The following is a 24,200-nucleotide window of genomic DNA, read 5'->3' as shown; positions in this document are numbered from 1 at the left end:
AACCAACAAAGATAAACACTGGGACTTGAAAAACACCAACCCAGACAAAAAGACAAAGAGAGTGTGCAACATATACAAATACATAGATTCAGACACACAAACCGAGAGAGACATGCACTGGAATAAGCAAACAGCCACCCATGCACACAAATAAAAAGAGTGAGAGACACATACAAATACATAGATTCAGACATACAAACCGAGAAAGACAGGCACTTCAGACTTACAAACCAACAAAGACAAACACCGGGACATACAAACACCAACGCCAGACAAACAGAAAAAGAGAGTGTGAAGCACATACAAATACATGGATTCAGACATACAAACCGAGAAAGATATGCACTGGAATAAACAAACACCTGCCCAAACACACACACAAGCAAACAGAGTGAGAGACACATACATATATATAGATTCAGAAATACAAACCTAGAGAGAGACAAGCACTGGGATAAGCAAACACATACCCGCACACACTGGCCAAAAGAGTGAGAAACACATACAAATACATAGATTCAGACAAACAAACTGAGAAAGACATGCACTGGCATTAGCAAAAACCCGCCCAGACACACAAGCAGAAAGAGTGAGAGACACATACAAATACATAGATTCACAAATACAAACCGAGAAAGACAGACACTTAAGACATACAAACCAACAAAGACAAAGACTGGGAACTTACAAACACCAACCCAGACAAACAGACAAAACAAACCGAGAAAGACAGGCACTGGGATAAGCAGACACCCGCCCAGACACACACACACAGACAAAGAGAGTAAGAAACACATAATAATACATAGATTCAGACATACAAACCGAGAAAGACATGAACTGGAATAAGCAAACACCCGCCTAAACACACATAAGCAAAAAGAGTGAGAGACACATACAAATATATAGATTCAGAAATACAAACCGAAAGAGACAGGCACTAGGATAAGCAAACACATGCCCGCACAAACTGGCAAAAAGAGTGAGAAACACATACAAATACGTAGATTCAGACACACAAACCGAGAAAGACATGCACTGGCATAAGCAAACACCCGCACAGACACACAAGCAAAAAGAGTGAGAGACACATACAAATACATAGATTCACACATACAAACCAAGAAAGACAGACACTTAAAACATACAAACCAAAAAAGACAAACACCAGGAACTTGCAAACACCAAACCAGAAAAACAGACAAAGAGAATGTGAAACACATACAAACACATAGATTCAGACATACAAATCGAGAAAGACAAGCAGTGGGATAAGCAAACACCTGCCCAAACACACACAAGCAAAAAGAGTGAGAGCCACATACAAATACATAGATTCAGACATACAAACCGAGAAAGACAGGCACAGCTTCATCTAATTTTTAAGGTTAATTTAGACTAGGTTACGTGCGCGCACGTAGCCTAGTCTAAATTAACCTTAAAAATGAAAGGAAGCTATCTTTGTTGTTGGTTTGTTTGTTGGTTAACTGTCTTTGTTTGTTTGTATGTCTAAAGTGTCTGTCTTTCTCTGTTTGTATGTCTGAATCTATTCATTTGTATTTGTCTCTTACTCTCTTTGACTGTGTGTCTTGGCGGGTGTTTGCTTATTCCAGTGCATGTCTTTCTCGGTTTGTATGTCCGAATCTATGTATTCGTATGTGTTTATCACTCTCTTTGTCTGTGTGTGTGTCTGGGCAGGTGTTTGCTTATCCCGATGCCTGTTTTTGTCGGTTTGTATGTCTGAATATATGCATTTGTATGTGTATCTCACTCTTTTTGCTTGTGTGTTTGGGCAGGTGTTTGCTCATCCCACTGCTTGTCTTTCTCGATTTGTATGTCTGAATCTATGTATTTGTTTGTGTTTGACACTCTCTTTGTCTGTTTGTCTGGGTTGTTGTTTGCTAGTTCCCAGTGTTTGTCTTTGTTGGTTTGTATTTCTTAAGTGTCTGTCTTTCTCGGTTTGTATGTGTGAATCTATGTATTTGTATGTGTCTGTCACTCTTTTTGCTTATGTGTCTGGGTGGATGTTTGCTTATGCCAGTGTATGTCTTTCTCGGTTCGTGTGTCTGAATCTACATATTTGTATGTGTTTCTCACTCTTTTTGCCAGTGGTTGCCGGCATTTGTTTGCTTATCCCAGTGCCTGTCTCTCTCGGTTTGTATTTTTGAATCTATATATTTGTATGTGTCTCTCACTCTTTTTGCTTCGGTGTGTTTGAGCGGGTGTTTGCTTATTCCAGTTCATGTCTTTCTCGGTTTGTATGTCTGAATCTATGTATTTTTATGTGTGTTCTCACTCTCTTTGTCTCTGTGTGTGTGTGTCTGTCTGGGCAGGTGTTTGCTTATCCCAGTGCCTGCTTTTTTCGGTTTGTTTTGTGTGTTTGTCAGGGTTGGTTTTTGCAAGTTCCCAGTGTTTGTCTTTGTTGCTTTTTATGTCTTAAATGTTTGTCTTTCTCAGTTTGTATGTGTGAATCTATGTATTTGTATAAACCTCTCCCTCTTTTTGCTTGTGGGTCTGGGCGGGTGTTTGCTTATGACAGTGCATGTCTTTTTCAGTTTGTGTGTCTGAATCTATGTAGTTGTATGTGTTTCTAACTCTTTTTGCCAGTGTGTGCGGGCATGTGTTTGCTTATCCCAGTGCCTGCCTCTCTCTTGGTTTGTATTTCTGAATCTATATATTTGTATGTGTTTCTCACTCTTTTTGCTTGTGTGTGTGTGTTTGGGTGGGTGTTTGCTTATTCCAGTGCATGTCTTTCACGGTTTGTATGTCTGAATATATGTATTTGTATGTGTTTCTCACTCTCTTTGCCTGTGTGTGTCTGGGCAGGTGTTTGCTTATCCCAGTGCATATCTTTCTCGGTTTGTATGCGTGAATATATGTATTTCTTTGTGTCTCTCACTCTTTTTGCTTGTGTGTTTGGGTAGGTGTTTGCTTGTCCCACTGCCTGTCTTTCTTGGTTTGTATGTCTAAATCTATGTATTTGTATGTGTTTCACACTCTCTTTGTCTGTTTGTCTGGTTTGGTGTTTGAAAGTCCCAGTGTTTGTCTTTGTTGGTTTGTAGGTCTGAAGTGTCTGTCTTTCTCGGTTTGTATGTTTTAATCTATGTATTTGAATGTGTCTCTCACTCTTTTTGCTTGTATGTCTGGGCGGTTGTTTGCTTATCCCAGTGCATGTCTTTCTCGGTTTGTATGTCTGAATCTATGTATTTGTATGTTTCACACTCTCTTTGTCTGTTTGTCAGGGTGGGTGTTTGCAAGTCCCAGTGTTTGTCTTTGTTGGTTTGTATGTCGGAAGTGTCTGTCTTTCTCGGTTTGTATGTTTGGATCTATGTATTTGTATATGTCTCTCACTCTCTTTGACTGTGTGTGTCTGGGCAGGTGTTTGCTTACCCCAGTGCCTGTCTTTCTCGGTTTGTATGTCAGAACATGTATATTTGTATTTGCTTTTGTATCTCTTACTTTCTTTGCTTTTGTGTCTGGGTAGGGGTTTTGTTATCTCAATCCCTTTTTCTGTTGGTTTTTATGTGTTCTACTGTCTATTTTTACGTGTTTTTATCTCTCTCACTCTCTTTGCCTATGGTTCTGGGCGGGTGTTTGCTTATCTTAGTGCATGTCTTTGTCGGTTTGTATGTCAGAATCTACATATTTATACGTGTTTTTGTCTCTCTTATTTCCTTTGCTTATGTGGCTGGGTGGGTGTTTGCTTCTCCCCATGCCTGTCTTTGTCGGTTTGTTTTCCTGAATATATGTATATGGTTGTGTTTTTGTCTCTCTCTCTCTCTCTCTCTCTTTAGCGTACCCTGGAATTAATGGAAATATAAAAAAGTAATAGATATCATATTTTTAATGAAATAATGACAAATATGATATTAATATAAATATATGGTAGATACATTTTTATACATTATTAATATCAATTTTAAACTTTGGACATTTTGAATCTGTTCCGTAAAATAGTTCTCCACGTTCTCTCTTGATATTGTAGTTATTGTCTTCTCTTAACTCGTAATCAGTAGAATAATCATTATTCCATTTTGAGTCATAAACAATATTTACTGGTGTGTCACCGACAGGTTCAGTATGCGTTTCGTCTTTGGTATTATTTGATTCATTTACTGTTTTATTAATGGTAGTAACGTTTGCAAGCACTTTGTTTTTCATCGATTCATCTTTGTATTCCTTAGTGATATTTTCTACCAAAGCCCTTTTTATTTTTTCGGCAATTTCACTGTCTATTACAACATCATTTTTACAAAGGTAACAGTTCCGGCACGTAAACAAGATGTGGTTTATGATATTAGTAGAAGAGTAGGCCTTTCTTTTCGTCTTTGCTTTCATTTGAATGCTAAAACATATAAGATGACGATAGGTTATATCAACAAGTAGCCTGTTTCCGGAAGCACTAGCAAGAAGATACCCCTCTTCGCCCACTATTATTTTTATGTTAGCGCTCTCTTTGAGTACAATCATCTCCGGAGATCTCAATCTCTCATATCCACCATTTGTACAATGGAATTTTTTTGGTACTCCAAAGAAATTTAATTCCTTACTGTCATGACAATGCGTGCATACGTTTCCGATAGTGTTACCATTTTTACTTATTTCATAGTTTAAATACTTCTCCTTGTCAGCATTCAATGCTACAATAACACTATCATTTGAACACACTTTCTTAAAATGCTTCATCTTAACTTTTTTAGAGACATTAGTTATGTGTTTATCGTTCCACTGCGTAAAAAATACTGATTTAATAAATGCAGTAAAATAGGTAGTGTCGATAACCGACCATAGAATACTAGTGGGAAAGCCACATCGTGTCTCTGAGCTAGCATAGAATACAACTGTTAGAGCCGTAAGCATATTTCATGTCATTTTAAGATACGTAAAAAAAAGTTGAATAATTTTGAGTCCAAGTCCAAGTCCAAAAAAAAATTTTAGTCCAATAAAAAAAGTGCTACTACAAACATTATGTTTCTAATATTAAAAGTCACGATTAACATTTGTCTATCATTCTCATTTTGAATTTGGAAAATATTAAATGTGATTTTTTTTACGTTTAAGTATGTTACACGTCATTCTAGTGGATGTAAAAAAAAGTTGAATAATTTCGGTCCAAAAAACAAATTTAGTCCCAAAAAAATAGTGCTACTACAAACAATATTTTTCTAATAGTTAAAGTCACGAGTAACATTTCTATATCATTCTCATTTTGAATTTAGAAAATATTAAATGTGATTTATTTAATGTTTTAAATATGTTACATGTCATTCTAAGAGATGTAAAAAAAGTTGAAAAAATATATAATGTTAAAAAAAAAAATAAAGATAAAAAAAAAATCCAAAAAAAATGGGGGGAGGCGGGCCAAAAAGTTGGGAAGAGGGGCCCCTTGGAGGTTAGGGATAAAGGACCTTTGGAGGTTGAGGTCACTGGTGGTTGGGGTCATTGGCACTTAAGATTCTTGACGGTTCATACTCATATACCCCTTACTACTTGATTTGCATGGATTTCTATGGGTTGTTCTGAATTTCATTATTAAAATATTTTCTTGACATCTACATCTCTGTTAGTATCAACTTTTTAGCATACTATAACCTTGGACCATATTTTATATTGACAACACTGTTCAAACGGTACTTGTGTATTATACAGAACACATCGGTGAAGTAAAGCTAGGTCAACTCACAGAGGCATTTATCATCGTTAACCATTCCCATAGATTGATGCTATTCCAAATCTATAATAAATAAGCTATGAGTTAACAACCCTTTGGGTTTACCTTAACTGCAAATCAGTTTCACCGTTTTTTACCACCTTCATATGATCCGATCACTAATTAGGATCATTCAGACCCCTATTATTCAATCAACAATTAAGATCGTTCATACAGTCTAATTCTTAAATGCTATACCCTTTTTCGCAAATAGAGTTGTTTTTTGGTAAATGATTTAACACCATATGCCAATCAATTCTAGACAAGATGCAAGGTACCTTCAATCTAGAGGTTATTAGTGTTTGACAATTTTTGATTCAGAAACATGCGCGGCTTTGATGTATCTATAGTAAAAAATCTGATTTATACGAAAACCATGATTTTGTTACCCTTATAACTGAAACCAGTAATTGTTACAGAAGGCGCAATAAACCTTTTGAATACGTAATGTGACGATCAAAAGTTTTGGCTTATAAACCTGTCTGGTAACTCATGTATCGTTCGTAGTAATAGGTGAGTGTCCTTGGTAATGCAAGTACCGGTGAAACTGCACTGTATATTCATGCCTCAGGCGTATAGTTGATACTAATTGATACGATACTACTCTTGTATCCATCCCTTTAAAAACTAAAACCAAAATTAAATCCAAAACCAAAAATTAAATTCCTAAATACGGCTAGTATATTCCCTACACACATCTAAAGTTATACAAATTGGTAGCATGGGTTAATATGAGAGGTTAATAATATCTACTTCTCCTTTCCTTCCAACCCTAGAAGACCAAAAGTATGTAAAAGGTGTAAGAATTTAGGAGCTGTTAATAACATTCTAAGTCTTTTGTGGCAAAAAAAGTTTCTTTTTTAAATGTATGCAGTAAATACAAATTAAAATTTATTGTAGACAGCTAGTTTTAAGCTTCATATAGCTAAGTTATTCGTTTTAGGCTTTATTAGTTTATCAGTAGTGTAAAATTTGCAAACCAACTATTACAGAGGGCTCAGTGGATCCTTCTGGTGGTAGGAAGGGGAGAGGCTGAAGCCGCAAAAGTAGAGTTTTACGCTTAGATTTTCCAAATCACTATGCAGAAGTATTTTGTATGTAGCATAAAAGATTTCATACAAAAAAAAGAAATATTTCACAGAAACTGAACAGCAAGATCAAAGCTTTAAAGAAACACAAATTATCCAGCATATGTAGGGAATAGCCACCTTGATTGATTTCCCGTTCTTTACGCTGAAATTTAACTTATTGCTCAATAAAGGACTTTAGAGTGCAGTAAAAGCATGTAAGATGTAATTATTTTATTGTTTTAGATTATCACGTTGTAATAATAGTACAGAAAAATGAGCCTCTTCCTTCCTGAAATTGAAAACTAGAGAATTGATAACCTGAAATTTCATTTTTTGGTAATTTTAGGCCCTCCCTTCGGAAATTCATTTTATCTGTGCATTTTTTCCAGTTTTTTGCTACTTCTAGGGGAAGTTTTTGGATAGTAGCCTTTATTATTGAAAATGGTTATCTTTAGAGTACAAAAATAAGGCTTAAGGAGTGTGTCTACCCTCCAGTCCCTACGTTTATGATAATTTCCACATAGATTTTGAACATAACTTTTTCTGTATTTTTATTTAAGAACAAGAAAATAGCCCCTCCCCATCCCTAGATTTAGACAATTGCCTATTTTTGTGCCTTCGTAAAAAAGGTCTAAGAAATCATCCCTATTATGTAGATGTAAGTATTTTATTTGCCGATTGCCTTTCAAAAAAATACTAATATTACTAACTCACCGCAGCACCAAGCCACCTGACGCCAACACAGCTATGCACGCTCCTCCTCCATCCCAATCTTATCAAAGTCTCTCTCTTTACACCCTCACGGGAAGTTCCCGTTTCCCTTAAATCTTTCCTTTCGAAAACCTCCCGCCCCAACCGAGGGCGACCATAATTCCGTTTAGCCCAAGACGGTTGACCGAAAAGGAAAATCTCTGGTAATCTGTCATCCTCAATCTACAGAACGTGCCCTATCCTTCTCAACCTTTCTCTCATTACAGACCTAGAAAGCGGGATTGAACCACACTTTACGTACAGCATACTGTTTGGAATACAGTCAGTCAGCCGGGTACCCAAAACAATCGGTAGAGAATTTTCTTGGAAACATCTAGAAAATCTTACTCCGTTTTTCGGACCTCCCATAATTCAGAACCATATTTGACCACTGTCATCACAGTAGCTCCCAAAATTCTAATATTGGCTCGAAGACTTTTCTTTCAATTCTTCCAAACTTTTTCAACTGTGAAAAACATCTTGGGCCTTGGTTATTCTATTTTTAACATCTTCGTTGCACCCACCGTCTTTACTAATAATAATACCAAGGTAAGTGAAGCTGTCCACTTGATCGATCTTCTCTTTACCCAACGTCACCTTTTCCTCTTTACTTATTCCTAGCCTTAGCAACTAAGTCTTCTTAAAATCAATTTTCAAGCCTATTCTAGCACCCTGAACTCACGAAACCTCTAAAAGTCCAGAGACCCTACTGTAGAAGTTTCAAGCTCCTATCTGCAATTAAATAAAAAAAAAATATACGGAATCATTTCTGTTCGTTTTAAGTTTTGATGTCACTCCTTACTTTCAGTTAAAAAACTTGTTTTTTTTTAATTTAATTTCTGAACGATTTTGAATTAATGCAGCTTTGATTTTGATTCACCGTACATGAATAATTAAAATGAAATTTGCGTATTAATTTTACTTTTTTTGGCTAAATGGCTTTCTTGAAATTTTGTTCTGACGTAACTTACGAATTAAATTACGTAACGAACTTCCATTTTCGTATATTTTATTCCGTATATTAGGGGGTTTGCTCCCTAGTCAATAATTGTTCCGATTCATTAAGAATAACCTCTTAATCACAAGGACCGCTAATTAGAATAAATAGCTCTGATGAAAGTACAAAAAAAACATTAGCGTAAATAGCGAGGTAATGACTAGCGGGCAAATCCAATCGTATACGTAATAATTTCTGTTCCTTTTTAAATTTGGATTTTGCTCCCTACTTTCAGTTGAAATAATTGTCTCTTTTATTATTTAATTTCTGATCGTTTTTTTAAATAATTCGGGGATAGCAATATCCCTTCCCCCATGAAAACTTCCTCCATTGAAAGATCCTCCCACTTAACCGCCAACCCCCCCCCCTAACTACCAGAAAAAGTGTCCCCTGAAAACTTCTTTATACTTCCCAATAACCAATACTATATGTAAACATTGGGCAAAGTTAATAACTTGTAGACCTTCCCCCGGGGACTGTGGGGGATTAAGTCATCCTCAAAGACATAGTTATTGTATTTTTTGACCATGCTGAACAAAACTGCTATCTCGAAATTTAGATCGGGTGACTTTGGAAAAAAAAATGAGCGTGGGAGGGGGCCTAGTTGTCCTCCATTTTTTTATCACTTAAAAAGGACACTAGGACTCTTAATTTCCGTTCGAATATGCTCTTGTGCGATATTCTAGGACCACTGGTTCGATACGGTCACCCCTGGGGGAAAAAAAACAAAAAAAAACAAAGAAATAAATACGCATCCGTGATCGATATTCTGGCAAAAAATACAAAATTCCACATTTTTGCAGATAGGAGCTTGAAACTTCTATAGTAAGGTTCTCTGATACGCTGAATCTGATGGTATGATGTTTCATTAAAGTTCTATGACTTTTAGGGGGTGTTTCCTCCTTTTTTCGAAAATGAGGCGAATTTTCTGAGGACGTAACTTTTGATGGGTAAGACTAAACTTGATGAAGCTTATTTATTTGAAATCAGCATAAAAATCTGATTTTTTTTATTATCTATTGGTATCAGAGTTTCGGTTACTATTGAGCCGGGTCGCTCCTTATTTTCAGTTTTTTACCACGAACTGTTTGAAAATGTAGAATTTTGCTAATTTTGCCAGAGGACAGATCATGGATGCGTGTTTATTTGTTGTTTTTTTTTGTATTTTTCCCCCAGGGGTGATCGTATTGAATTAATAAACCTAGAAAATGGGGAGAGGGTGCATTCAAATGTAAATTAAAAGTTCTAGTTACCTTCTTAGGTGACCAAAAAGATTGGAGGGCAACTGGGACCCCTCCCACGCCTATTTTTCCTAAAAGTTATCTGATAAAAATTTTAAGATAGCCATTCTGTTCATTATAGTTGAAGGATCAAATAACTATGTCTTTAGGTATAAAATGACCCCCCCCCCCAGAGTCTGGGGGAGAGGCCTGTAAGTTATGAAATTTTTACATTGTTTACGTATTGTATTTGTTTTAAGGAAGTATACATACATTTTTTTTGGGGGGGGGGGGTTTAATTTTTCATGCACGGTGATCCAAACTCGAACCTGTATTAGTTGAAAAATGTTCAGAAATTAATTTAGAAAAAACAAGTCTTTTTAACCGAAAGTAAGAAGCGACATTAATATTTAAAACGAACAGAAAATATTCCATACATGAAAGGAGCTATCCCCTCCTCAACGCCTCGCTTTTTACGCTAGAGTTTGACTCTTTGTCACGGCTCTACTTTTTAAAACAATAATAACTTTAGTGTAAAGAGCAAAGCGCTGAGGAGGGGACAGCCCCTTTGATATACGGAATAAATTCTGTTCGTTTTAAGTTTTAATGTCGCTCCTTACTTTCAGTTAAAATAAAAACTCGTTTTTTTATTTAATAATGCTCAACGAATCCATCCTTTTCTTCCTTTTTTGTCAATTGTTCCTGCTTTTGATTGTCTTTTATTAATTGCTCATTTTTGTCCCAACTTTCAGTACCTATAACTGTTTTCAAATGATTCTTTTTGCTAGTTTTTAATGTCTCCCAAAAAAAAATCCTCCCAAAAATACTTTGAAACTAAAGGAAATTTGATCTGGACTCCAGGTAATTGTAGTTGTCAGAAGAAGAAGTTTTCTTGCTTGAATCAAACATTATTTCAATCTTTTTCTGCATTTAAGCTACAAAGATCCCCCCACTAGCCTTTTCATGTCAAGATTTCGTCCGATTACTGATTTGTGAATATTTTTTTTCAGTCTAACTCCAAAGGGCGAAAACGAAGATCAGATGAAAATCAGCAAGCCATTGTTGTCAGGTTTTTTTCCGTAGAATTTAGTTGCAATTTATGTAACTAACCCCATTTTTTGAATTTTCACGAAAATATTTTGACCCTTGAATTTTGTTTTTTCTGCATTTAAGCTATAGAGATCCCCCCACTAGCCTTTTCATGTCAAGATTTCGTCCGATTACTGATTTGTGAATATTTTTTTTTTCAGTCTAACTCCAAAGAGCGAAAACGAAGATGAGATGAAGATCAGTAAGCCATTGTTTTCAGGTTTCTTTCTGTAGAATTTATTTGCAATTTATGTAACTAACCCCATTTTTGATTTTTCACGAAAATATTTTGACCCTTGAATTTTCGTTTTTGGGAAGACCATTTTTCTTCTAGAAAATTAGAGAATTCGTGGAAACAACCAAAAACTCGGGAACAGTGGAAGCACTGTTTGTCATCCCTAGTGTGTAAAAGCTATTTTTGTTAGAAAAAATGATGTCAAGGTATAGAAAATGATCGGTTAGAAACTAATAAACAGTTGGAAACTTCTAGAAGGAATACTGATTAAAAAGACTTTAAAGAAGCAGGTATTTGAACGAATACTGCATCAAACATAAAATTTTATGGTAATAAGTGCGTTTTGATTCTTTTGGTTTAGGTCTATGTCGTATTTCCGTGAGCCAATCAAATTATTGCTAAGGCATACGCCGAAACAGAAAACCCCAACTGGTTATAATAGGATTGGGTGTCCTGTGGTCATACAGGAATTTTGAAGCCACTAAAAAAACCAAACGTTAAATTCCGCCTGTTCAGTTCTTATGTGCGAATCCAGCCTGTAAAAAGATTAGAGGTTTTCCAGTCACAAGATTTTTTACAAATAAACTCTCTGTTTCTCTGCGTGTATCGGTTTTCAGCATTAAAAAGCAATTAAACTGACCTTCTTTTAGTGATCCTGAATAAAAAAGCTTACAGCCTGTTGATGTATACAATACAAGTACACAGAGAGTAGGAATCAAATATATTATAAAGAAGAGACATATTCCATATCCTTGCTGACTCATGTAACCTGGCCATTTTTCGATACAATAAGCGACGTTTATGTCTGAAAAGACGAATTTCCCACCTAGAAAAGAAAAATACAATCATTTAAACGATAATCAATAAAAATAAATGGAAAAGACACACGAAATTGGAGCAGAAAATGTACTTCACATGAATAAAAGTCGCCCACGATCACTGGATGTGTCACTAGGGTTTCTTTTTAAAATAATAGGTAGGGGTTTAATCTTAAGTGAGAATTAAGGCCAGTTGAATCTGAAGTTTGAAATGAAAGGATACCATGATTCCAATATGAACTTTGAGATAATGATGGCAGAGAAATGCAGTGGATTTCATTATTCATACATATATATATATATATATATATATATATATATATATATATATATATATATATATATATATATATATATATATATATATATATATATATATATATATATATATATATATATATATATATATATATATATATATATATATATATATATATATATATATATATATATATATATATATATATATATATATATATATATATATATATATATATATATATATATATATATATATATATATATATATATATATATATATATATATATATATATATATATACGACGGACTTCACTGAATTCGTAAATTTCACTGAATCGCTACCTGATTTATACCGAATTTTTGGCAGAAATGAAGAATTTTGCTAAATTTCGCCCGATTTTGCTTTGAAAATTGCTAATTTTTAGTTCAATTAGTGTAAAAGTAGGCAGCTTAGCCAGAAAACGAAACAGGAAGGGAGAGGGGGCTCTCAGGTAATTTCGATGAATTTTATTTTATAGTTTAAATAAAGGAAAAAAGTAGTGTGAATAAGAATCAATAACTCGAATTACGTGTACACGCATCACAATTTCAATGAAGCCTGCTTAATCTGTAACAAGAAAGATTCTTGCATCCATTACAGAATCAAAAATCAGTTTATGCTTAAATTATCACGAATATAACAAAACTATAGCAATTACAGCCGGGGTGTCAATTGGAAGGGATGGGAGGGTAGGATTGCGTCAGCAGTTGCTGAATCTTGAAAAACAAAGTAGTACTTTCAGACTAAAGTAAAGGAGAGCCTTTGTGCTGCAAAATGATGCCTGTCTACAAATCTCGCTGTATGGAGGATAACCAGTGTTTCTGTTTTCACTTTTCCGAAGTTAGAAAGTGGGATTTCAATAAAACCTTACAAAAAGTATCAAAAACTTGTTTACATGCATTTGTGTTACTTTTTTACGAGTCGAAAAATTTTTTTCGGATTAGTGGGTTGGGGGCTCTCAAATCCAGTAGCCCCCATGGATACGGCCTTGCCAACGATATTAAAATTTTGCGATGTGTCTTTAGAATCTGCCAAAACTCGAATAAAGGCCTAAAATCAGTCGTAAATTAATGAAAAAGCATAAGATGGTTAAGATGTGAAAGGTATATTATCCTCGTCCTATATCTGGTTTTCTCTTACATTCTTGAAGCAGATTCGGCGAGCCAAAAATCACAAAATTCTCTCTGGCTGTGCGCCAGAAAATTCTGTTTCAGGCCATTTACCATGTGAATTTATTAGCAAATAAATAAAACCGAATGAAAATTCCTATTACTGAGCTCTTGCAAACCCAAATCCTTTAGGCAAAATATTTCAACGTTATTTATTAGCAAATTATTGGTTCTCTCGACTAATATCCTAGCTAGAAGACGAACATACCACTTAATGCACATTTTAATGCTCGTTCCGTACATACTACTAATCTGTATCCTGGTCGAGTCACAACGTAGGCAATAAAGCTCCTAAACTAACGAAAAAATCTGCATCCTCACAAATGCATCCACACCCTCCCTAGTGGGACTAGATATAGCCTAGGCTGTTTATAGCACTTTATTAATTTTGCTGGTTTTCACTGCTTATTGTGGTTTGGTCTCATCAACAGCTCGTTCATAATAAAATAAAACCAATTAAAAAACATACACACAAAAAAGGATGAAGTGAAAATTCAGCCATGAAAAGAAAACGATCAAAACTGTTTAATTGACCAGCATTCAAGCTCTTTCCCTAAAAATTATGTCTCTTCTATCAGTAGCCTTTGGGAATAGCTTATTAGAGGGGAGCTATTGAGGACAAGATATATAAATTGAAAAAGAAGTGGAAAACCAAACAGAATTTAAAGGCGGACGTGAATCCTATATACTAAAACAAAATCTTTGACTACATCTGAGCAAGTTTTGTTCACAAAAACAAAAGAAACGGTTTTTTTTGGGAGAATATTTTGTTGTTTAAAGTGAACTAAAAAACAGCTAAATAAAAGTAAAGATTTTGGTTTGAAGCTTTTTCTTTTTTTCTCTCTCTGTCTTTCGCATGTAGGATTGACTGGATTGTACTTTATCTATTTAATCTATGTAACGTAAGCTATATTACTAAGGCCTACAATCTCACTATCAAGGTTTTGTATAGTGAGCATATGTCAAACAGTTCGTGGTAACGAACTGTAAGTAAGGAGCGACCCGGCTCAATGGTAACCGAAACTCTAAAAAACGGAACTTTGATACCAATAGATACATCAAAAGAATCAGATTTTTATGCTGATTTCAAATATATAAGTTTCATCAAGTTGAATCATACTAATCAAAAGGTACGCGCCTGAGAAAATTTGGCTGATTTTTGAAAAAAGGGGGAAAGACCCCCTAAAAGCTATAGTACCTTAATGGCAAACAAGCCAAACTTTGAAGTGCGTATCTGAGAAACTAGTCAAACAGTTCGTGGTAACGAACTGTAAGTAAGGAGCGACCCGGCTCAATGGTAACCGAAACTCTAAAAAACAGAACTTTGATACCAATAGATACATGAAAAGAATCAGATTTTAATTCTGATTTCAAATATATAAGTTTCATCAAGTTTAATCTAACCCATCAAAACTTACGCGCCTGAGAAAATTTGGCTGATTTTCGAAAAAAGGGGGAAAGACCCCTTAAAAGTTATAGAACATTAATGAAATTAATGAACATTAAAGTTATATCACACCATCATATTCAGCGTATCAGAGAACCATACTGTAGAGGTTTCAACCTCTTATCTAAAAAATTTTGAAATTTTGCATTTTTTTTTTTGCCAGAAGAGAGATCACGGATGCGTGTTTATTTGTTTGTTTGTTTGTTTGTTTGTTTTTTTTTTTTTTTTCCCAGGGGTGATCCTATCGACCCAATGGTCCTAAAATATCGTAGAAGGGCTCATTGGAACGGACATGAAAAGTTCTAGTGCCCTTTTTAAGTGACAAATAAATAGAGGGCAACTAGTCCCCCTCCCATGCTCATTTTTTTCCCAAAGTCACCCGATCAAAATTTTGAGATTGCCATTTTGTTCAGCATGGTCGAAAATATGATAAAAATGTCTTTTAGGATGAATTGATCACCCAACTTCCAATGGTGTATTTATTATTTTTTATATATATTATATATTTTTACATATATTTGTTTTTTTGTTTTTTTAGTATTAACAATTCTGTTTATAGTATGTCGGGTATGTGTTGTTAGGAGATGTTAGTGTTATCTCTTTAAGGATATTTCAACTAAGGACGTTTTAATTTGGGGAGGGAAATTGCTATGAAGGTGGCGCCGGATTTCCCAGCATTATTAAAGAAAAAGATCAGGAATTAAATAAAAAAAAAACAAGTTTTTCAACTGATCAACTGATTGTGATTTAGAGGTCATTTTTAAAGAACTGGAAAAAATTCGAACATAGTTTAAAGAGCAGGGTATTGACTAGGGGGCGAACCCTCTAATATACGTGTTAAAAATTTATGAATATAGAAGTTCGTTACGTAAGTTAATTCTAAGTTACGTATATTTATTACTAATAAAAACGTTCGTAAATAAAATTAAACAAGTTTCGAGAAAGCCATTTAACCAAATATAATATGCAAATTTTGTTTTAATTATTCATGTACGGTGAGCCAAAATCAAAACCTGCATTAATTCAAAAACGTTCAAAAATTAAATAAAAAAAACAAGTTTTTTTAACTGAAAGTAAGGAACGACGTTAAAACTTAAAACGAACAGAAATTATTCCGTATATGAAGGGGGCTGTCCCCTCCTCAACGCCTCGCTCTTTACGCTAAAGTTTGACTTTCTCACAACTCTATTTTTTTAAACAATAAAATCCTCCAAAAGGTATTGCAAAAGGTATTGCAAAAAAAAAATCCTCCAAAAGGTATTGCAAGCAAAGGACGTCGCAAAGGAACATCAATGTTCTGCCTCAATGAAGAAGAAGAATCTAGCGTTGCATTCACCAGTAAGAGAAAATTTGGTGCTTCTTCTTTTAACGTAGGATTAAGGTGCTCCAGTTTTTCAGTCTAAAAAGGCAAGGATAATTGAAACTTACAACCAAACGACGTCTGGTATAGACTCTTTTGACCAAATGTGCAGTGGTTTCAGTTGTAGTAGCAAAATTAGTAGATGACTGACGTGTGTTTTCTATGGAATGCTAAAGTTTGCTGGAATCAATATCTTTGTCCCTTACTGTCACAGCTTTTACTATAAATCACCAAATAGTTTTTTTACAAAAAAAAGAATTTTGATATAAGAGACAAAGGATCCTCATCATGTGAATAATACGTTTCTGGCTGAAAATATTCTATTTTAGATGTTCACTTTTGAATTTGATTGATAATGAGATTACTGGTGTTCCACGAGGCTCCGTTCTTGTTCCTCTTTTATTTTTCGTATTTGTTAATGATCTTCCTGGCTGTTTACATGGACACAATGGTGCAGCATGATTGTGCGTGATATGTACAATGAAAGGTAGATTGCAACAGAGAGATTGTAATCAGCTTGGGCCTAGTTTTAAATATTTTGAGCCCCCTCCCCCTTTCTGAGTTAACATTTTTGCGGATTTTCTAAGGTCAACGTCTTTGGCTACTTGTTAGTCGTGTAGCCGATACCAACTATTACGGAATTAGCAATAATTAGGGTCTAGATGCATTTATTAAAAGTTTTTCTTCTGTCACGAATTGGTCCCAAAACAAATAATTAATAACAATAATACAGATAAAAGGATACGCGCACACCTTGAGCCCATTCAAGCCAACACACTAACGTTGGCTTTGTAAAGAGTAAAAAATAAACCAGTTACGTATTTTACTTTCCGGCCACTTCATATAGAATGGTGTGATTGTACAAACTAGGGAGGGGCTTATTCGAGGGGTTGTTAAAGAAAAATATCCAAAGAGAAGGGTTTCCACCTATTCCTTAGGAGGTAAGCTCTGTTGGAAAATTTCAAGGCCAAGTATTTGAGTCAAGTTTTACCTTGGAGCAACCGTAACGGGAGCGATTTGAGCATGATTTTTCTTGGGGTGTGTTTTCTCGGTTCCATTTTACAAAAATCATGGGCTAAAAATCTCTGGTGGCAAGTTTTCGTTGATCATTGTTCCAGATGCAAGATCTTCTGGGGTAGATTTTCTAGGGGAAAGTTTTTTGGAATGAGTTTGCTATGAATTGAGTTTTCCCCGTTCAAGTTGTCCTTGAAGACAGATTTTTTCAGGGAAATTTTTCAGGGTCTAGTTTTTTGTGGTTGATTTTTGCACAGGCTAGATTTACTCGAGGACGAGTTTTCATCGGGTGAATTTTCTTAGGTTGACTTTTCTAGAGCCTCAGTGGCACACTCTTCTTGGAGGTATCATTTTTGAGGTGAGTTTTATGGGGCTAAATTAAATGATGACGAGTTTTCCTCTTACGGGATTTATAAAAATTAAGACTTTGCATTTACATCCAAATCTCATTAAGTTAAAATTAAACTTACTTCGAATTCCTTCTGTTCTGCAGGATATGGTTGGACTGTAAGGGCTGTTGGCACTTTTCTATTTTCCACTAAATCCATACTAAAAACCAACAAAGAGAAAAATCTCTAAAAAAAAAAAAAAAAAAAAAAAAAAAAAAAAAAAAAAAAAAAAAAACTGATTTGTTTTGTTTTTTTGTTGTTTTTGTTTGTTTTGTTTTGTTTTTTTTTAGAGATTTTTCTCTTTGTTGGTTTTTTGTCATGGCTGGCCAGTTCGGCTTAAGATCTTTCATTAATCCATACTAAGGCTCCAAAGAATCTTCTCTAATCATTTTCCTGTACTCTCTTGGCAGGACATTATTGGTTAGGACGTTAGAACTGGACAGGGCATTCAGAGTTTCACCAAGAACGGCCACTTAAGGTTCTTTTCATTGAAGATAGAACTATAAAATTGACAGCGATATTGTGAAACATGTATTTTCACCGCTTTCCTTTTTCACACACATTAAATTTCTTCATCTTTAAAGGGAAATATGTAATTTCATTTTTCATTTGACAATTTTTTCTTTTTTGGAACAAGTTAGAAATGAAAAGAAAAGACTTTAGTGGAGCTCATTTACTATTTGCTTTTGTACAGGCATATTTACTGACTCCATAGCATTAGATTGTACATTCAATAATCCAAATCAATATCTGAAAATAGAATTCTAGCACAGTCAATTGAAACCAAAACAGCGAAAATATTTGTTTCACAATATGGCTGTCAATTTTATTCTTCTATTTTCAATGAAAGATCTTTAAGTGGCCGTTCTTGGGGAAACTCTGAACGTCCTGCCGAGTTCTAACGTCCTAACCAATAGTGTCCTGCCCAGAGAATACGGGAAACTGATTAGAGAAGATTTTTTGGAGCCAAAAATGCACATTTGGTCAAAAGATTCAATGCCAGATGTCGTTTTGTTATAAGTCTTAATCATCCCTATCTTTTCAGACTGAACAACTGATGCACCTTAACCCTTGATTAACAGAAGAAGTGCCAGATTTTCTCTTTTTGGTAAATACAACACTAGATTCTTCTTCCTGTTGAGGCAGAACATTGATGTTCCTTTGCGGCGTCCTTTGTTTACAATAACTTTTGGAGGGATCTATTGTTTCCTCTTCTTGACTGTTCCCATTATTGTGAATTGATAAGACGTTTTGAGAAGGATGTCTGTGAATAACATATTTTTAAATCAAATATCAATCATGACGTTTCTCTTGCTGCCAGCTAAGAAAGGACGTAGCTCCTTCACGGTATAGTTTGTGAGGAGCTTACATCGAACATGCGTAGCATTTCCAGTGCATAGTAAAGTACTATGCATCTATTTCGGAAGCACCGTCGTAATGCACGATCAATTTGAACCCGTATTTAGCCGGTTTATTTAATATACACATAAAAAGTCACACCTCTTTTGAAAAGTAAGAAGTTTCTCACCTATTATCAAATAAGGACCTGGCTTGTAATTTGCATGTCCGTTGCTACTAGAGGTCTCCCAGAGTTGACAAATGGGAGCAAAAAAACAGGAGCAGTTTTTCCGCTGTGGTAAAATGTATAAAAAAAAACGGTAAAATGGATAAAAAAAAATAGACTCGAAAAACGCATAATTCTCTACACAATATAAGAGCTTTTCCAATATTAAATAGAAAATATGCGGTGACAAATGAAGACGGTCGTGATTCATAAACGAAAAAATAAATTAATGTGGGTTATATTAATTACAAAAAATAATACTCAAATACAGCCTTCTGGTTAATTTAACGGAATCTACCTTCATCTGTGAAGCTAACGCATAAGTAGGGAGTCAGGTATTACTCCCGGGCGAACACCGTGCTGCCATCTACAATCAAGTCTAACGCTGACAGGTTATAATTTATTCAAGGATTATCGATCGAGTCTAATGGGGTCAAGGTCGTTTTATTTGTTTTTCGTCTAGGTGTAATGACTCCGGGGCGAAGTTTGCACATGCGCACTAAGGGGAAGAGATGTATTGATTGACTCGAGGGGGAAGTGGATTTCTGAGCAATTGATTACATAATTGGTGGGGAATTATTGATTCTAACGGGAAAAGACTCAGATGTCTTTTTCTAGGCCAATCAGGGAAGTTATGTAAGGTTTCCCATTACATCATAATTTGCCCTTGAGATTTTGTATATAACGGACATGCGTTGTGATTAAACTCTCATAAAATTTTAAGACACCATGGAACAAGCATCTGATATAATTGATTTGGAAACTCTGGCTACGGCGATTTATAATGTGAGTTCTGTTTAGTAAATTTTTAGTGACTCTGTTTTTAGAGTTCTGTTTAGTAAATTTTTAGTAACTGTTTAGTTCTGTTTAGTGATTAAGGCTTTAATCCTCTTATAAGAGGGGAGCTTCATAGACAACCTTCGCGTGGAAAGAGATTATTGTTAATTAAACTTGTGTGGTTTCAATGCTTTGCGTAATTCTATGCTGTCTGAATGATGTGAACAAATTGTCTGCAAAATTAATATAGATATTTAGGACATGGAAATTATGTAATACTGTTTCTTCGCGTGAAAAGCAGGGGGGGGGGTTTAAGAAAAAGGTACATAGCTTTATTATGCGTAAATTGAATAGCATTTTTAACCTATGATCGTAAATTTTAGGCCTATAAGCGGTGTGTTAACGAGCTTTTTTTTTATCTATTTTAAAGCCTATAGACTGGAACATTTAATTTTTCTTCTAAATGGTAAAAATAGAAACATTGATTTCTATCCTAAGGCTACAGACTACTGTTTGTCAAGGGAATTATTTTTCACAAGTTGTATAATAAAAACGTTTGATTTCTAAGCCTAGTATATTTTTCGCAAATTTTCACTTTTTGCTTTACTGAAAAGGGAGATAAATGCTTTCTAGACAAAATTATGGTTAGGGGCCGGGGTTACTAACTTTTCTTCTGTAAAAAAGGGGATAATGTTTCCATACTAAATTTTTTCTTCTTTTTAAGGCCAATTATGAAGAATGTGCGCCTCCTCCATCAAAGAGAGCAAGAGAGGATGAGGCAGTCCCATCAGTGCCAGCCCCTATGCAACCAGGTAGAAAAATGAAAAGAGAATGGGCGGCTTCTCATAATATGGCGATCCCCACTGTGCAAAGCCCGTGACATCACAGGGTCGACTACACAAATCCGTGCCGTCACTGGCCGGGCTGCACAAGCCCATGTACTCTCCTGTCCGACTATGCAAGAGCGTGACGTCAGCAGCCCGTCTGCACCCCATCATGCTTTACCAGGTCTATCTGACACTCAACAGCAGCCGGAATATAAAAATGTAAGCATTTTTACCATTTTTTCAACACAGTAAAAACGTGTCAGAGATATTTTTTCAACCTGATAAAATATAACGTTCCCCCTTTTGAATCAGGTCAAGTGCATGCATACAGCCACCTAAATTCTCTATAAAAACAATTTTCTATCGGAAAGAGTTGTATATGACCTGAAAGGGATAGGCTACCAAGTAAAGACCCCGGGTTTTTTTCAAAGCAGATAAAGAGTATGAATATGAAATTTTTTTGATGGGTTGTTTGAACAAAATAAAAACCTATTATGTTATCTTTTAGATTGTATTAAGTTGGAACTTTCAGAATATATATAGAGTAGTGAACCAAATGCTACTATATGCATACTAAGCGCGTTTTAAATAATAATCCAATTTTAAAAATAGGGAGATTTAGACACTTTGAAAATAAGCTATTTTCTTTTATAGGTTGTATTGGTGCCTTATTCCCTATCTCCGTCATCATCAATTGGAGAAGGAGAGGACGAGCCTCTGGAGCTCGCCATCAATTCACCATGGGATGGTATCATTTTACATCAAATTCCAGATAATATTGAAAATTTTTTAACTGATTATTTTAATGTTGATAATAGCGCAGTTGAGCAGGGGGACTTGAGTCCAAACACTTTACAGCTTTTAGTGGATTTTACCCGGGAATGAATTATCAGGGAACCCTCCCCCCACTGATTACATACTTCCACTTCAAACTAATGAAGTGGCTTCCTATAGCCCTATTATTGAACAATGTGGGGGAGGGGTGGTGATAATATACAAGAGGGGGAGGGGAAGGATGAAATGTCTTCAAACAATCATATTGATGAACAATGTGGGGAAGAGGTGGTGATAATATAAAAAATGGGGAGGGTGAAAATATCCAATTTACATCATTTTCTGACTTTCAGCTCTAAAACTCAATTTTAAATACGATAGCTATCTACACTGCAACTTTTGGTGATCCTTTTAATTCGCTTTTGGGTGGTAATTTTGTGTTTGACCCTGTAGAAATTGTACATGAATATGTAGATAGAATTCGTGCACTGCTAGAAAACCAGATTCAGTTGTGGGGAGGTAGGGATTCAATTAAGGTTCAATTGTTTTAAAGGTGTTTTATTTAAATGAAGGAAAAAGCGAGGTTTATGATCATTATGTACATACTGAGATGTTGGTTGTCTATCCAAAATTTTGAAATTTTTGAGGGTGTTTTTATGGATTGGATAGACCACATTATTACCTATCTCGAGAATTATAGTGAAAAAGAGAGTGGGTCTGTGGTTTTATTTGTTGGAAATTTAAGCGTTAATATTCGTAAATTTAAAAAAGATTTTATTTTAGGAGGGGGTGGGGCGTCTGAGGGGTCAATAGTTTTAAAATATGATCCAGATTTAGAGGGTTGTAGAGGCGTTCAGCGAATATGTTTTGAAACAAGTCAAAAATGTTTCAAGTACGCTTTCTTCATGTCAGCTTTCCAACCATTGAAAGATGGCGCTACAAAGAAAAATTTAGAATACTGGGCTGTACATGGGAAGTTGGGGTCCGATTCTCCCACTGTAAATTTTTCTTGTTTAGAGGGGAAATATCCATACCATTAAAATCATATGATATTTTTGAAAGGGCCAATGCCCATTTAAATATCGGCGTTACTGTGGTTCAATATGAAACCAAATTTGAGGATGGGGCTCGTTCTAAAAAGAAGGGGGTGGTGTTCCCAGTAAGGGGCCCGTCGATTGAATTGGTGAAATACTGGGTTTGGCAGTTGTACACACCACCTAGTGACCCCAATGCAATTGGCCATTTCAAGCCAATTACAGCCATCAGTCGAGTTCTGGGGAGGGTAAAAAGGGGCGGGGGGTGTACGTTTCTACTGTCCAACATGCCTGTCACAATTTCGTATTGATTTAAAGCTACAAAATCATATGAAGCATTGTAGACGGCATGACTACCAGTAGTGGGAACGGTTAGGTGAGAGGGCTAATTTACGCTTTAAAAATTTCCAAAACACCCTCTTCCGGAACAATAAAATCTCTTTGTATTGGGAAGCGAAGGTCGTGGAAGTGAAAGATCCTCGACTTCCGAATCAAATCAAAGAACATCGAGCCATTGCAGTCTCCTACGCCCACGCACAAAGAGACAGTTCTAGCACTATGCAGCTGTTAGAAAGAGTCGAAACCTTGGATGAGGGAGAGTACATGTTCAAGGCACTGACTAAATTAATTGACACCGCTAATGGTGCTATTTCTCGTTTGAAGAATACCCATTACCCAATGTTGTTGTCTGCAGAGAATCGTCTCGCGATTAAAAATCAAAAAATATGTTGGGTTTGTAATGGGGAGTTTGAAGAGGGGGATACGGGGAAAGGGACTAGAGGGAAAAGAGGGGGACGGGGAACGTCAGAGATCATGGTCACTAATGGCAGGAAATATCCTCTGGGGGTAGTAATTTTAGAGGGGTAGCACATCAATCGTGCAACATAAACGTTAGCCAGCAGTTTTTTATTGCAGTTTTTATTCATAATTCAAATTATGATTTAAAATTTATTTTACTAGTATTGTCGAGTGTGCGCAGGAAGGGAGGGGGATAAGGGGGTCCTATGGATAACAGTTAATTAACCTAAAATATAATCTTTATATCTATTGAAAAGTTGTTGCTTCTTTATTTTAAAGGGCAGATAGTAAATAATAGACATATGTATCTGAATAAAATCAGGTTTTTAGATTCTTTTAGTTTTTTCCCCAAGGCATTGAGTCAATTAATTCAAGTGCTAAAAAGTGACAATTTTGATAGTTTTCCATTGCTTAAACAGCACTTTCCAGACAGTGAAATGTATGACCTATTGACCTGTAAAGGTGTATATGCATACGACTATTACTGTTCTGGCGCTCACTTAAGCGAGGAGAAACTACCTCTAATTGACGCTTTCTATAATTCACTCACCAACAGTGAATGCACAGCCCAGGAATATGAATTTGCCGAGAAGGTGTGGGCTAAGAGGAATTGTATAAATGGGTGGGATTATTGTAGACTGTACTTAGCCAGTGACGTTTTAACTCTGTTAGATATTGTCTGCAAGAACACAGATCAAATCTATTCAGAGTTTGGACTAGATATAGGATATTATTTTTCCACACCACATTTGGTGATGGACTTGATTTAAAAAATTAGTAGGGAAGAAATAGGCCTGATAACTGATGTATATCAACACCTTTTTATAGAAAGATCAATGAGGGGGGGGTATGTTTT

The 24,200-nt window shown here is 35.4% G+C and overlaps 1 protein-coding gene across 2 annotated transcripts in view; it reads right to left on the bottom strand.

Annotated features, from left to right (window-relative positions):
• The window catches only part of LOC148948895 (orexin receptor type 2-like), a 356,926-nt gene that overhangs the window by 60,761 nt on the left and 271,965 nt on the right, over nucleotides 1–24,200 (bottom strand). For both annotated transcript variants that reach the window (XM_089094812.1, XM_089094813.1), the window contains exon 5: nucleotides 11,712–11,897. In XM_089094812.1, the coding sequence (XP_088950938.1) occupies nucleotides 11,712–11,897 (186 nt within the window). The remainder of the gene's footprint in view (nucleotides 1–11,711; nucleotides 11,898–24,200) is intronic.

The sequence above is a fragment of the Artemia sp. Qi Xiang Cuo genome, chromosome 9 (genome assembly GCF_049724085.1).
Source record: "Artemia sp. Qi Xiang Cuo chromosome 9, ASM4972408v1, whole genome shotgun sequence".
Classification (NCBI taxonomy): Eukaryota; Metazoa; Arthropoda; class Branchiopoda; order Anostraca; family Artemiidae; genus Artemia; species Artemia sp. Qi Xiang Cuo.
Note: the sequence above shows the minus strand (reverse complement) of the source record. Positions and strands in the feature narration are given on the sequence as shown.